This window comes from Callithrix jacchus, chromosome 13 (genome assembly GCF_049354715.1).
Source record: "Callithrix jacchus isolate 240 chromosome 13, calJac240_pri, whole genome shotgun sequence".
In the NCBI taxonomy this organism is placed as follows: domain Eukaryota; kingdom Metazoa; phylum Chordata; class Mammalia; order Primates; family Cebidae; genus Callithrix; species Callithrix jacchus.
This window is the reverse complement of record NC_133514.1, coordinates 66317978-66333799: the sequence shown is the minus strand read 5'-3', so window position 1 is coordinate 66333799 and position 15822 is coordinate 66317978. Positions and strand designations below refer to the sequence as shown.

Genomic DNA, 15822 nt, shown 5'->3' with positions numbered 1-15822 from the left:
TCCCTGAGCCAGAGGAGCAAAAGCTTCACACAGCATGCAAGATGGAGAGGGCACTCTCAGAGTGTGGCCCTGAAGAGGTTCATTTTTCAGACTTGCAGATGATATTTGGAGACGCCTGTGCAGCATGATTTGGTGCAAATACTTCCAGGCAGGCTATTGTGTCTGTATGAATACAAATCAGAGCGGCCACCAAGGCACAGCTGTGAGCGATCAGAGGTGGCCGGAACACTAGGGCAGGGCTTCAGAACTCAGCACTTGGGCAGACCTAGGGAACTGCACATTCATCTGGAATTTCCCTGAGAGTAGAAATAGCCCTGCTTCCTAAAGCGTTTTCTCCATGTGTCAGTTCTTACAAAGGTTTGATCAGCAAAGCTGGCAGCATGCAAGTCTTCCTTCAGCTGCCAACTCGGTTCACCCACTAGGACAGGCACAAAGGAAACTCTCACACCCAAACCTGCACTTCAGAGCCCAGGTGTTTTTTTTTTTAATTCCAAACTGAGCACCATGAAAATACAGGACAGAACAAGGTCATGGTTGAGAGGAGCTGAGTGGTCAGAGAAGCTGGGAAATGTAGCCATCTTTGCATGGTGTGCATGGCCTTGGGATTTCTCCAGGTGGAAGCTCAGGTGGTCAGTGATTGGAGCATCTGTTTAGAGAGGGATCACCTGTGGCTTGATTGTGGGCCTTCAAGGCCTGAGATCAGGCTTTCCTAAAAGTCACATTACCTGTGGGCCTGTCCTCCAGTCTGCCCTATGCGGAGACCTGATCCCCATGTAAACGGAGGCTCCTCCCACCATGAGCTACCAGACCCAACCAGGCCAAGGTTACCTGTGTCAAGGCTCCCCTGGGTGCCGCTTGCCCGGCCAATGGAGAGGCTGCGGTGGCTCAGGTTACGGAACTGGGAGAAAGAGGAGGTGGAGTCTATGGTATTTCTCCGGACTCCAAAGGCATTTGTGGGTAACAGAAATTGGGTATAGGAAACAGTCTAAAAGGTGAAGACAGAAACAGGCCAGTGATTATTCCCAGGCATTGCTAGCTCTGCACTCTGATCAAGTTACAGTTGTCACCCAAGTTCAGGCCCACTTTCTCCTATTTGCAATTCTGAATTCCAATGAGATTTGAAAAATGAAATTCGTTTTGGCACGCATTGGTGCCAACACCCAACCTGAACTGACCTAAGGCTATGTGTAGTTTTAATTTATCCCACTTGATCTGATGATTCCTATTATGTGGCAGAAACATGAATGTAATTGACAATAAGGTACTATCTCAGAACCTGCTGGGGTGTTGTGTTATCCATGAGGCACACGCTGCATTGCTTTTTATAATCTATTAAGTGCGGAATCGCAGAACACTTCAGGCCCCAAGAGTCCCTAGTGAGGGCCGTGACCTCCTACCATGCTCCTCTGGCAGACACTGCATATGACCCTCCGCTCTATCCCATCCACCCTGGCTCCTATGGGAACACTCCCTTGTTAGGGGTGAACAGAGCAAGTGCATTGCTTTTCACCTGCCCAGGCAAGCACCTTTCATGTACCCTATCTACACCTTGAGCTCCCAGCAGCCTCATCTGCAAACTACCCTGGGACAGATTCCCCAAGAAACACTTGCATCATTGCCATAAATGGATTTTGGAAGGGTTGATGAGGACTGTCTGGACCCTGCCCTTTGTGCAGGGTCATCTTTTAACCTGTCACTCCTGAGACTTCGACCCCAAGGCTCATTGCATGTTGATGGAAGAAGAATGTGACCGCCATGCTGCTCCGTGGTCACAGTGCAAGACTGAGGAACTCTTAGCTTCCTGGGACCATGGGAAGCTTTGACACTTTCTAGTAGCCTGAATATTGCTTGCTGACACCACCAGTTAATTGATGTTCAATCCAGTCGTCATTCCATCCCTATGGACTTGCCTATGTGTGTGAGGTACTCATAACAGCACATTCAGCTGTAAACAACACTGGCAGAGAAATCCATGTGCTGTGGGAACTCCCACCATGCTGCTGCTCAGTCACTGGCTGCACACTTGGGGAGCCGGGCAGGCTGGCATCACATGCCTGGGAATCTGCCCCAGATCTTGAGTCCTCCACCTCGAGAGAGGCTTGTGGGCTGTCCCCCTCCTCTGCTTCCTGACCCTTGTGCCTTCAGCACAACTCAGTGACTGGTGGCCTGGAAGCCTTACCTTCCCGTCAGCACCCAGCTCCACACCTTCCAGACCAATGATCTCTTTCAAACTCACTGCGCCAGCTGATTGTCTTCCTCCATCCAACTTCAAGTCCCTGGGAGGACAAGCCAGAGGAAAAAAAAATGCTTTTGTGTGCACCCCAAGGAGCCATGAGGATGCTTACTGTGTGAGACAACATGGTCACACCGATGATAATGACCAGGTGAGCCCTGGTAGGTGGGACAGCCCTTTGTCCCTCCTTGGGGGCTTGCCAGTGATGCCTTGTTTCAACCACTTTGACATAAATGAAATCCAACTGAAAAAAGCCTGAAGATGAAGCTGATGGTTTACAGATATCCCTCTCTCTTCCACGAGGCCCACTATGTTCCCAGAGATGACCAATGAATACGAGGCCAGGGAGCATTCCCTGAGCATTGCAGGATCACAGTTTGCTGGGATCTAGCTGCTGGGTTCTTTTTCTTTTCTTTTTTGAGACAGAATTTCACTCTTGTTTCCCAGGCTGGAGTGTAATGGCACAATCTTGGCTCACTGCAACCTACGCCTCCCAGGTTCAAGTGATTCTCCTGCCTCAGCCTCCCGAGTAGCTGGGATATAGGCACATGCCACCATGCCTGGCTAATTTTTTGTATTTTTAGTAGAGACAGGATTTCACCATGTTGGCCAGGCTGGTCTCAAACTCTTGACCTCAGGTGATCCACCCACCTTGGCCTCCTGAAGTGCTGGGATTACAGGCGTGAGCCACCGTGCCGAGCCTGGGCTCCTTCTAATGCTGCATGAGACCTCTTTGTCACTCCCCTTTCTTAGGAGAAATATATTCTTATCCTAAACAGCTACTGGGTTTTTCGTTGGTGATTGAAAAATTAATGCCGCAGTAGTTACCTCTACTACCTTGCCAGACCACATGGAAAATGAATATCTTTTAATAAAAGAATAATCCCTAGCAATAACAAGCATTCATTCATTCGTTCATTCACTCAGGGACAAAGTCTTGCTCTGTTGCTTATTAGGGAGCACAGTGGTGTGATCATGGCTCACTGTAGCCTCAAACTCTTGGGCTCCAGCCATCCTTCCATCTTGGCCTCCTAAAGTGCCGAGATTACAGGTGTGAGCTGCTGTGCCTGGCCAACAAGCATTTATTTAGCACTTACTATTTCCAAAGACTCACACAACATTTCTTTGGTTCTTTAAGATGACCCTATGAGAAAGGTACCACTATTTTGATCCAATTTACAGAGAAGGAAACTGAAGCCCTTGGGAGATTGTCAAGGTCACCAGGATAGTTGGCTGGAGAGGGGTTCATCTGATGTCATTTCTAGTACATCACATTGCCATGGAGATGCAAGATGAACTCACTGTGATTCTGCTCAGGTGTTAACTGCTCACATCTCAAAGGACCACACTCTTTCTCTACAGTAATTTTTAAATTTTGCAACATGTCAGAACTACTTGGGGATCTCTGACAAACTGTTATCTGGCTCCCACCCCCAGATAGTTGGCATGGGGTGTGACATGGACATCAGGAGTTTTAAACACTCCCCAGGTGATTCTAAACTACAGCCATGTTTGGGAATGACCAGGTTCACATTCTCTCTCTGACACCCAGTACCTGTTAGTCAAAGTCACCTCAGACCCACAGCATACTTGCTGTGTGGCCTGGATGGAGGGACCGTATTCAGGGGCCATCGCTTACAACCTATGCAAGAACAAATGCAAGGCAGAGGCAAACTGCTCCCAGCCAAAGACAAAGTCATAGGTAAGAAGAGAAGAGGGAGCCAAGCGAGTGGTGAGGAGAGAAGGGGAAAAAGCTACCTCCAAATATAGAAAAAAAAAACAGGGATGCTCTGATTCTGCTGAGCCACCATCCTAGTCTCTGGGCATTACCTGGATGAGCCCTTATTCTACCTAAAATGTGGAGTCTGATTAATACAAATGCCCAGACCTTCTGCGGCCAGTAAGTGCTGCATTTTCACCGTGGGCTTCCTGGGAGGCCATGGTAGTGCCACACTCAAAACAAAACATTTCTGGAGTCCCTTTCAGAACTGACACCAAAGTCATGCAGAAGAAAGCCAGCAATCAACTCTGCTCATGCCCACAAGACTGTCTGCCCTACTGCTGCACCTGCTATGCAGGCAACCCATGGCGATTCTCAAAAGGCTTCTTAAAGCAATTAAGGATGGAGATGACGAATGCATCGGGGCACTGGTATAGGGAAGCGCCTACAGAGCAAAAATGTGAACAAAGCAATAAGGCAAAAATACCTTTGGTGGGTAGGGAGGGAGGGGACTGACCACAGGCAGAACAGGACAAAAATAGCAGCATCTTCCCTTTCATTCAAGGACCAAAAGCTCAGTTCCATGGGCTTCCTACCTTTCCAGAGCCAAACCCAGCAAGCATGGTCTCCAAATTCCCAATTCCCAAACAATTTTCTCTTTGTTTCCGTTTTCCCAGATGCAGAATGTTACTTAGGGTTGAAATTAATAGAGAAGTAGGAAATATCTTTATGGAGTGAGTAGGCCAAGGGAAATATAGAATTCCAGTAAGCCTATACTGAGAGGGCTGTCAGACAGAGAGCTGGCTGCAGGCAGGGGCAGAGTCTCAGTCCATTTTCATATCCTGTCTATACAACATCTGATATATAATGAACTATTTACTGAGAGCTAGTGTGGCTCTTTGCTGTCTCACCGGTACTGGTACATACAGATGGCATGAAACATGGGTGATTTTTCACTGTGCCCATTTTCATCTGTCTTCGATTTGCTCACAGGCTCAATGCTTCCCTGGGGCAGCCTTGTCCTGGCCAGCTGTCTGCCTGCCACCAAATGTGCATATCACACATCACAGTTAACAGAACCAAACTTCTTCCACACTCCCCTTCTTGGCGCTTCCTCCAAAGGAAATGAAACCCTCACAAAAAATATTCTTATGTGCTCATAGAAAGTCCAAGATTCCATTCCATGAGATAAAACCCAAACCCACCTAAAGAAACAGGAATTCTCAGACCCTGTGGATAGTCCAAGTGTCTCAATGACACTTGGGACCACGCGAAAGATGGGCAAGTCTCCACCAACCCTACCCATAGAACTGGTCCCTTGAGAAATATCGTGACTCACTATAGTCACCACTTCCCCCTGGCTTTCTACTTACGTCATTCTACTTTCTAAATCACTAAGGCCAAGCCAAGTAAGAAAATAAGCAAGAATAGCAGGGCCACCCTCAGCTGCTACTGGAGACACGTGAGGCTCGCTACAGACCAGCGCCACACGACAGAACGTCCTGTGATGACAGAGATGCTCCCTATCCACCTTGTCTCGTACAGTTGCGTGTCACAACTGAGCGCTTGAAATGTGACCAGTTGACTGAGAAACTGAATTTTTAATTGTATTTAATTTTAACGAATTTAATGTGAATTGCCGTATGTGGCTACTGACTACCAAGACCCAGTGCTTCCTTGGCAGGACTTTGGCTACCCTTAATAAGTTCCTATGGCAAGATAATATAGTCACAGATATGTAGTGACTTGGATTTGGTCTCCCAGTTTTCTTCCCAAGAGTGGCCTGTTTTCTGCCTGTTGCCCCTGGGAATGTTGACATTATAGGCCCCTGCAGATGGAGCAGCAGTGCAGATTCACCTAAGTTGGGAGGAAAATGATGACCATCGGGCACACGATCAAAGGGGACCCATGCCCTGCACCATCAGCACCCTGAGAATGGGGCTCCCCACCATGATAAAGATTGATAACTCATGCCTGGCACAGAGCAGCAGCACAAGATGGGTATGACAGAGTTTTGGCAGTGCCAGGGCAACCAAAGGAACAATAACCAGTGTGTGTTCCCCAAAGCCTAAGGCATTACAGTGGGTTCCAGGCCCTTCTCTGCACAATACTGGAGAGGGGGAGGGAGGGATGCCCAGTAAAAAGAGAGTGTCCATTTCCCCTCAGCCTTGCAGAAGGGGGGCTCAGAGTTCATATTAAGTAGATTTAAAAATGAGAAATGAGGTGTACGCCAAGGCTACTCACACTCAAAACTTCGCTGACACAATAATAAATATCATCACAGCTCTAAAGCACTGACAGCTTCGTGATGGCGGAGGGCAACTTTTCCACGTTTTTCCTCCCTCGGATTCAGGGAGAGGTTATCACTAACTTCAGGACTACCATTTTGCTGGGCTTGAATTAAGAGCACACGCGTACAGACGTGTGCACAGTCAGTCATTCACAGAAAACAAAACAGATCTCATTTAAGCCACTTCTAACAATGTCAGTTTCTTCTCATAGCTTTTGAATTTGTGTATGTTAAGATTCTCAGGGTCTTAAAAAAATACATCTTCTGGCCGGGCATGACAACTCATTCCTGTAGTCCTAGCACTTTGGGAGGACAAGGCAGGCAGATCACCAAAAGTTGGGAGTTCGAGACCAGCCTGACCAACATGGAGAAACCCATTTTTAGTTTCTACTAAAAACACAAAATTTGCCAGGTGTGGTGATGCATGCCTGTAATCCCAGCTACTTGGGAGTCTGAGGCAGAAGAATTGCTTGAATCTAGAAGGCAGAGGTTGCAGTGAGCCGAGATTGGTACTATTGCACTCCAGCCTGGGTAAGAGAAGCAAAACTCCATCTCAAAAAAGAAAAAATATATACATCTTTCACAGAGAGGCTGACAAACTTTTCTGGGTTGATTCTTCTTAGCTAAGGGCTCTGATCAGTGTTGCTGGACTCTTTCTGATATTAACAGGAAACATGTAATTGCTGTTCTTTGGTCATATTTGACCCCTGTAAACAGCAATTTCACATTATGCCAGGTAGTAGTGTAACAGCTCAGGAACTGCTCAGTCTTTATGTGTGAGTGAAAAGCAGGTGAGGCCCATGGTCTTTGCTGTTCCTCTCTTTTGGAAACCAGGAAGGTTGGAGTTGCATGCTGAAAGGAACTCTGAATGGTGTAGATTCACCCAAAACAGATCTTTTGAAAACTCCAGTGAAAAAGAATGAAGCAGAAGTCCCAGGGGAGTAGTGATGAAATCCTGGTATTTTCTAAGATCATTGTTCTGAATTCTCATTAAAATGGTTTATAAAAAGAGAACTATCTGTTTGGCTGAAATGGCAGCATTAATCCTCCAGCACCAGGAAACAGAGCTAGAGCATGTAGAACTGCAGCTGAAAGTAACTTAAAGCAAACTGAAGTTGGACTTTTCACTCTCTTTGAAAAAGCCAGATTTTTTCCCAGACACATCTACTGTTCAAATACTAGTTTATTTTTTAATAAACTAGTTGTTGCCTGTACAGTGGCGTGATCTTGGCTCACTGCAACCTCCACCTCCCAGGTTCCAAGAGATTCTCCAGCCTCAACCTTCCAAGTAGCTGGGATTATAGGTACCTGCCACCACGCCCAGCTAAGTTTTGTATTTTTAGTAGAGATGGGGTTTCACCGTGTTAGCCAGGCTGGTCTGCAACTCCTGACCTCAGTTGATCTGCCCTCCTCGTTCTCCCAAAATGCTGGGATTACAGACATGAGCCACTGCCCCTGGCTCTACTAATGTATTTATATTCCACCTCCTTTAAAAAATGGCATAGAGGCAAGTTCAAATACTACACATGAATATTGTCTAAAATAGTGTGTACTAGGTTTAAATACTACAGCTTCTACTCAGAGGTGAATGCTATTAGTCAGGTTATAGGAAATGATCTCATTTCTTTGGTTACCCTAAGTGAACCACTGGCAAGGACCAGTGGACGATGCAAGGTTGTGATTCCTTCTCTCCACAGTCCTGGATAACACTGTGGCTTAGGCGTATGTACCTAGAGGAGTTGCTTTCACATTCTCTGCAAGTTTGTGAACTTCTGCAGAGGCTGTAGGCAACAAGCACACTGAAAATCCAGCACAAAGATATATATATCTTTTACAAAGGCTGACATTTAAAACTGGCCCATGGGGGTGGGGGAGTGGGAGTGACTGGAGGGGGTAAAAGGGAGGGACTCAGAAGATTGGGGGGGGGATTAAAATGGGAGATGAAAGTGCATTTGAGGAGACAGCCAAGCAGCAGTTATACCCTTAAGCAATGAGCAGAAAAACAGGTTGGTTCATTTTGGGAGTGTAAGCGCATTCTTCATAGGATGGCACCAAATTAATTGAACGCAGCTCTCCTTGAATGCCTGTAACTTCCCTGCTAGAAACCCCTAGACCCCTTAGTTTTGGTTTCTTCAGCACAAAGCACACATGCACAGCTGTGGAGTCATCTGATCAGAGCAGGTGGCTAATCTGGATATTGTGGCCCCAACGGGGAATACCTAGATTATTAATCATAAAACGGCCAACTCTGGACTTCATCTTTTGTAAAAGGCAAATGATTTTGAGTTTCCTCTTCTGTGGCTCCCTGGCAGAGGCTCAGCCAGCTGCTCACTGAGCCATAATGCATGGAATAGGTTTTGACAGGGAAACAAGATTCCCTAGGAGATAACAAGAAGTTCAAGCTAAGGCCCTTTCCTCAGGGAGCAGGATGAATGAACTAATAGTCCTCTTTAAAAAAAAAGATGTAAGATTTAAATACCTAGTACCTGGGAGCTAGATGAAAAAGGTGTACTCCAATTAACTCGGTTCCAAGGCTTTCTGCTTCCAAGATGGAGCGGTTCTCACTTCTCTCCACCATCCTTTCTCTATTGGTGCTCTAAGCCCAAGACCGTGAAACACCTGCCAGGAGCTCCACTGGGCACTAGCTCTTCAAAGGACAACAATAGGTTGAACACTTTGATGTGTAAATAATTTAAAAGCCAATTAAATATTAACAGGATTTCTAGACCCTTCAAAAAGAATAAAGAGTGAGAGATTTCCTGCGCTGAAAGCAAAGCCTGCAAGCTGGATTAGGAAAGGAAATACCACGTGTGAGCTAAATTTTAATTAAGAGATTATGTATGAGCTGGAACTGAACGACAAAAGTCTTCCTCTTAGCTTAAGAGTCCCATTTGTTGCCCCTTCCGATATAGTGGAGCTGCCATCTTGGAGCAGGCCTGCTTGCTGGCATCAAGCAGAAGGTAGGTGTAGAGACAATGAACAGGGCCCACTGTTGATGGTGAAAAGTGAAGTCGAACACAGCTTTTAGTGTAGAAGTCCCTTCCCACTCCCACTCAGCACTCCACTGATAAGCCAACCCAAAAGAGGGCAACTGGCAGGCAATGAAGGGGTCTTAATGGAGCTTATAGCCAAATCTTTGTCTAAAGGCAGCTCCCATGAACAGCCGGATAATGGCATGAGTCATCCATGAGATCACTCCAGAATCTGTCTCTATGTGGGAATATGCTTGGTGTAAGGAAAGAAATACAATTTACAAATGTGTAATTTTCCACAACAAAAAATTTTCTGGGTAAGTGAGTGGGGAAGAAGGGAGCATGGGCCTATGGCCAGGCAGGGAACATTTAGGCTTGAAGGCTCTAAGAATAGAAGACGCTGTTCTCTGTGTCGCAAAATGACCAGCACTCAGGAAATGGACCCAAGCGAATGACCTCATCTGGATGCCCCCAATGCCAAAAGCTAAGGACATAAACACCATGTGGAAGCCATTGACAATGAAAAATCACACCCCCTAGAGGCCTCTTGCAACTCCACAGGAAGCCGTCTTCCTCATCACATGGTCTCTGATAACCTCTGTAGAAAGTGAGCCCTGTGACTATTACAGTCAAGGATGGTTACCTGAAGAGATGTGAACCTACACACACAACACAGAAGCTCTTTTGCTGGAATCATCTAGTTTGCTGATTTCACATAGCCTCCAATCCCAAGTTTACCAGGCTCACCCCTACTTTCATCTGCTCAGACCCACGTGTAGAGAAATACCGACCCATGTCCACGTCTCAGGAAATAAGATGCACTTGGTGGCTTGTGCTGGTTCCCTTATACACAGGGGCGATTCTAGGACTGGCTCCCAATATGATACCTGCAGTCTCTCACTCACCAGTGGGTTGTGCTCAAGCAGCTCCTGGGCTGGCAAGCTGGAACTCAGGATGCATTTTTTTTGTTGACGCAGTACGTGGAGATTAGCCTACCCAAGGCTGTCTGAGCCTATAATGTAACTGAACCAGCTCAAAAGCAAAAACAAGAGCTCAGGCCATAGGAGCAAAAGGTCAGAGGGCGTACGAGGGTAAAGAAATAGGAGGAAGTTGAGTCTCTTGGTTTCCTGGTCTGGGCTTGACCCTGAGCAACATTTTAAAGGTCAAGTTTGTATTATTTTACCTTCTTCTCTGAACTTCGCTTTCCTTATTAGGACTCCAGGAACCTTTCCCCTAAGCTGTTACTGTTCTTCACAATTCATTCCCTCTCTTTACACGTAAACTCATAAATTCCTTTGCAGCACCCAGATTTCCCTCTCCTGGACCCATGGCAGTGGCACAGTACCCCACAATGGGTGGGGGCTGGAAAGCGAGGTGAGGAGCAGTGGTCTTGGATAGAGGCGTTGGACAAGCTGTTTACCAAGTGGGATCTGCCTATTTAGGAGAGTTGAGAAAGTTGCTTGCAACTCATTTTGTGAGCAGAGGGTCGCCAAGCCAAACCACAAATCCACACTAGGAAAGAGAAGGCCATGACTAATGTGGATAAAAGGCAAAAAGATTCGGGCTGGCCTTGGCAAGTGTTAGTTGAGGAAAAAGGAGCTGGTTTAAGGCTGGGACTCTTCCCAGAAAATGGTATAATTTACAAGCTTCATCTGAGAAGAGTGTTTACAGCTTATGGGAAGGTTTGATGTTACAGTTACAGTGAAAAAGATGGGCAACATCTGTTCCTCTTCTCTGTAATGGGCTTGTTTTGAAAGGTGGGATTGAGCAAGAAAGATCAAAGCAAAACAATGGTCTCTTCACGTTCTGTAAAGAATATGCACTGCAAAAAAAAAGATTGGAAGGAAACATACCAAAATGTAAATGGTGGCTTTGTTTAGGAACTGAGGCTCAATAATTTTTATCTTAATTTTTATACATTTTTCAAATAGTCTTTAAGAAACATGTACTATTGAAGGGAAAAAACTGCATAAAAGCAGCTCTGAAGGTGAATCCATTGTGTTTGTAGAAAGGCACCACTGACAAACTCATTGTGAACCAGACTGGGAATTCAGGTTGGAGCAGATCTAGAAAGAGCAATGAAATAGCTCTGTGACAGCTGGGTGTGGTGGCTCACACCTGTAATCCCAGCACTTTGGGGAGGCTAAGGTGGGAGGATGGCTTGAGCCCAGGATTTTGAGAACTGCCTGGGCAGCATGGTGAAACCGGACCCTACAGAAAAATACAAAAATTAGCTGGGGGTAGTTGTGTGTACCTGTAGTCCCAGCTACGCAGGAAGCAGAGGTAGGAGGATCGCTTGAGCCTGGGAGGTTGAGGCTGCAGTTAGCAGAGATTGCACTACTGCACTCCAGCCTGGGCAATACAGTGAGAACTTGTCTCAGAAAGAAAAAGCTCTGTGACTGGACAAAAATGGAAGTGAAGCTAGAGCTTAATGAACATCTACTACCACCTGGCAGGGTGCTCCGAGCGTTGACATGTAATATTTCATTTGCTATTTCATTCATCTCACTGAGGTGGACATTACAGTCCATTTTGTGGATGAGTGAAGCTGGGATCAGTAAGGCTAGTTCATTTGCCAGGACTGAGGCTTCTACCAGCTCATTCCCACGCACCACACTGCCTCCCTGGCCGTAGCTGCCCACGGGTATATGACAGCAAGGCTGGGTCAGGGCTGTGGTTTTCCTAATGAAGGTACCAAAGGAGGTGGATGGCAAGAGTGGGGATGAGTGGGCTACCTGCTCCCATTCCCGATTCTACAGAGCAGCTCTGTGGTTAGCTGTTTTATTTTTTGGAATTCTATGTAAACTTATAATGGAAGAATGGCTTCTGTAGCTTTAAAAAAAAAAAAGCAAAAGCCAGCAGTCTCCACGTTCCTTCCAGCTCTAAAAGACTATGTTTGAGCTGAAGGGTGCTCCTTACTGCTGAACTCATTTGGTCTGGCATTACCTTTACCTTAACTATCTTCCACTTCATATACCCTTTAATGAATTAGCTGAGGGCCACCCCAGGCAGAAATGGCCATGCAATCTATCCCTGGTAATGCTTAGTGGGACTCTGGGATCAATCAGCTGTGTTATTTGAAAGGTGTGGGCACAACCCATATCCAGTCTGTAGTCAATGCATGCCAGTAAGTCCTGACAGCTTCCTAACACATGCACCTGATTAGAGATGGCCATGTTGGGCACCAGAAGGACCTGGCAATAAGGAGTGGGTTGTGTGTGGATGAGTGTGGGTGGGTGGTGGCGGGGAGGATGCAGGCAGGGGCTTCAGTCCACCCTAGACATAGAGAGGGGCTCCAGGGATAGGATAGAGTGTCCCACTCTCTACAAAACCGAGCCTGGGGAAAATGCCCTCCTCTTACTCCTGGCTAGATGCAATCTGAGTATGTCCTGCTCAATATGGGGCTGTGTCACTTACATGTAGATCACATGCTGCTGGTCTGGAGATGCTGAGTTGACAGAGGACGAGATGAGCCTGCCAGCCAAAAGCCAGGGAACTCCAACAGGGCTCGGGCAAAGACTGCAGCAGCCAGTGTGATCTTATCTCTTGAGATAAGATCTCAAGGCCCTTGGCATCCTTGAGCTTAACATTTAGGGTGCAAGTATTTGTAAGCAACTCTGAAAGTGTGGAGCATACATGATGTCATGCTGGAGAGGCTAAACGAGAGCTGCACAGGCTGCAAGGCTAATATGAGGGAATCACCAGGCTAGAGGGTGGGAGGGGCCTCGCCGGGGCTTAGCACTTGCATCTGAGTGCAGCTTGACATCCTCTTTTGTCACTTCAGGCTTAGCAACTTTCACTGTGGGTGGGACAGAGTCACCTGGAGAGAAGCAGGGCCCTGAGGTCCATGTCAGTTCATCCTTGTTAGCACCTTCTGGGGCCTTCCTTATGGCCAACCACCCAGCTCCATCCTTTTATGGAGATGCCCTCAAGGATGAGGTGCCAGGCTGAGAGACCCTGAGAGATAGCACTTGCTTCTGTTTCAGCAGAAGGGCACAGGTGTTGGGGTGCAAAGAAAGCTGCCTGGAGGAAGGTGTGAGTTCAGTCTAGAAGAGAACAGGATAGTATGGACCACAGCTCAGTCATCCAAACTGCACCAACTAGAAATACCCAAAGGTGAGGGGAACCTGGTGCATTAAGGACCCATGGGTAACTTGCTAGGGCTGAGACACTATGTAGAAAGACAGGGCTGGAGAGAAGCGCCAAGGCCAGAGTCTCAGGGACCCTGTTTCTGTGAAGTCTGGGAGACTACAAAAGAGGTTTGAAGTTAGGCCTCGCTGAATCCAGAGCTCCTGGGCTTTGGAAATCCATTTGGACATCTATGTAGTCTGACTAGACACTGTCTTGTCCTTAAGGGGAGAACATCTATGGGAAAGGAGGGGAGCTTCTAAGCTTCTTAGGGACCCTTGGTTCCCTGAGGGCTCCCTGATGGGCCAAGCTTGGATTAGGGGTTTGAGTTCTCCTTGATCTAGGGTTCTTCAGCCTCCCCAGGTTCAGTTTGGGGACAGGCAGATCTTTTGGTTGAACCACTGTGGCAGAGCCACAGATTAGCTCAAAATACCCAGGCAGCTGTTAAAAACTACACTTCCCAGGCTCCCACAGATGGCCTAGGTTCTGTTAAGTGGAAGCACTCATGGGAAACCTGGATGTGGAAGTAACACCTGGGGAGATCAGAGCTTCTGGCAAGCCTAAGGTGGGGGCCCCAGATGATAGCGCAACATCGTTTCCAGTGGGTCCTGGCTGTGCTGTTCCCACTGTGTTGGTCCTGGGTGTCTGTGCTGGTTTCTGTGTGTCCTGGAAATCCTGTGAGCTACCTGAAAACCACTGCCCCACCCCAACCATCAGAGGGGACTCTTATGCCTGCAACTCAGGACACTACACTACCCTCTAATCCACCCCTCTGTGTCTCTCACAGCCACTAGGGTTCATGCTGCAGGCAAGTCTTGGAATTCCTAAAGCAAAAGAACATGAAGACAGTTATCAGAAGTGTCTCACTTTACCTAGCAGACGATTTCCAGTTGTATGCAAGCAAACTCTGTAAATCAAACAATATTTTCTATGCAGTTAAGAAAGCTCTGTGGCCCTGCCACAAATCCTTTTGTGAAGTGAAGACATGCTTAGTCCTGTGACTAGGAATCCTCTAATGCAACTACGCTGCACCCTTCCTCCAAGAGAAGCGTTCTTCATGCATGGTATTAAGACATGAGAAAGATCCTTACTGCTCCCTAAATTGCTTCCTGGAGGTGCTCAGTGGGTAACTTGGGTGTCTCAGAGAAAAGGTGCTGGGGAGACTTGAGCTGGTAGCACTTCAGGGTCATGAGCCAGGAACACCCACATCTCTGCAGACCGCCAGTGCATCGCCACCATATAGACATCTGGAGCATTTCACAAGCTCCACGCTCTCCACACACCTTCCTACCCTAAAGCCGACCAATACCCAGATGGGGAAATTACAGATTATTTTACACTTATGACTCCACCCAGAGATGTCTGGTATTTGCCTTGGGAGCAAGTCTGCAGGGTGAACCTGCAAGCTCCAAAGCTTTCTGAAAGCTATGACCCATCGGCTCAGCAGCTGGTGTCCCCAGGGGGCAGCCCGCGTGCGGCACACCTATGAGAGCTGTCGCCTCCGAGCTCCATCTTCACCCAAATGCACACCAGTCAGCCAGTGCTGCCTGCGGGTACTGGTCCTGAGCCAACACACCCGGTCCCAAAGATGTGATCATGAAGGAAACATGCGTGGTTCTCAAGTGTGCATTCCAGCTTCCCGGACTGAAACAGCCCCACAGCAGCAGACACACGGCACGTCTGCGGCCACACTGCCTGCCCCCACCTACTACCACCTGGACAGCTGCCAAGCCTTTCTCAGCCCCTAGTCTCAAGTAAAATGGTAATTCTGGCACCTACCTTAGGAGGCTATTGGGCAGATGAAATGAGTGAATGTACATAAAGCAAGTGGAACAGTGCCTAGGATGCCATACACTGTAAGCACTATTCAGGCCTCAGCTTCTATTACCACCTCTATTTATCACGTTCACACATACGCTTGACTGTATCCTAAAGAAATGTGCTCTTCTCTCAAACACCCATCCCCATACATCACGTAGGGAAGAGCACACTGAAGCCTGCAGTGGTTGTTAGATACTTGAGCAGTCTGCTTCAAGCAGCAGCTCTAGAGATCACTATGGGGCCAATCCCTTATCAGCTTGGTCTAAATCTGGTGGCATACAGAATGACCCCATGCATTTTCCAGTGTTCCCAAGCCCAGGCTGATTAAGCCCCTCGTCTCGTGGCCCACATCAAGAAAAAATGTGCCCGATTCAGTAGGCAAGAAGGCACCAGATCTGCACATTTAAAAAAAAAATCACAATTTTAAGAAACTCGATGAAGAATCATATTCAGGTAGGAGCTCCAGCAGTCTCTGATTGTTGACAGACGGGGAGTGTGGGTTGTATGTTTCATTCATAAATTCCTTGTTCAACACAGCTTACTGCTTCTGCATCAGCAGCACTGACAAGAATGAAAATGACCATTTGCACTCACAGGGTCCTTGTAGAGTCTGGTTAAACATCCTCATTTTAGAGATGAGGGGTCTGAGACTCAGGAG

At 47.3% G+C, this 15822-nt stretch overlaps 1 protein-coding gene across 4 annotated transcripts in view; it reads right to left on the bottom strand.

Moving 5' to 3' along the window:
- Window positions 1-15822, bottom strand: part of CABLES1 (Cdk5 and Abl enzyme substrate 1) — a 128145-nt gene that overhangs the window by 27634 nt on the left and 84689 nt on the right. For all 4 annotated transcript variants that reach the window (XM_035270738.3, XM_035270739.3, XM_035270742.3 and 1 more), the window contains 2 exons: window positions 2180-2276; window positions 829-985 (listed from right to left, as the gene is read on the bottom strand). In XM_035270738.3, the coding sequence (XP_035126629.1) occupies window positions 829-985; window positions 2180-2276 (254 nt within the window). The remainder of the gene's footprint in view (window positions 1-828; window positions 986-2179; window positions 2277-15822) is intronic.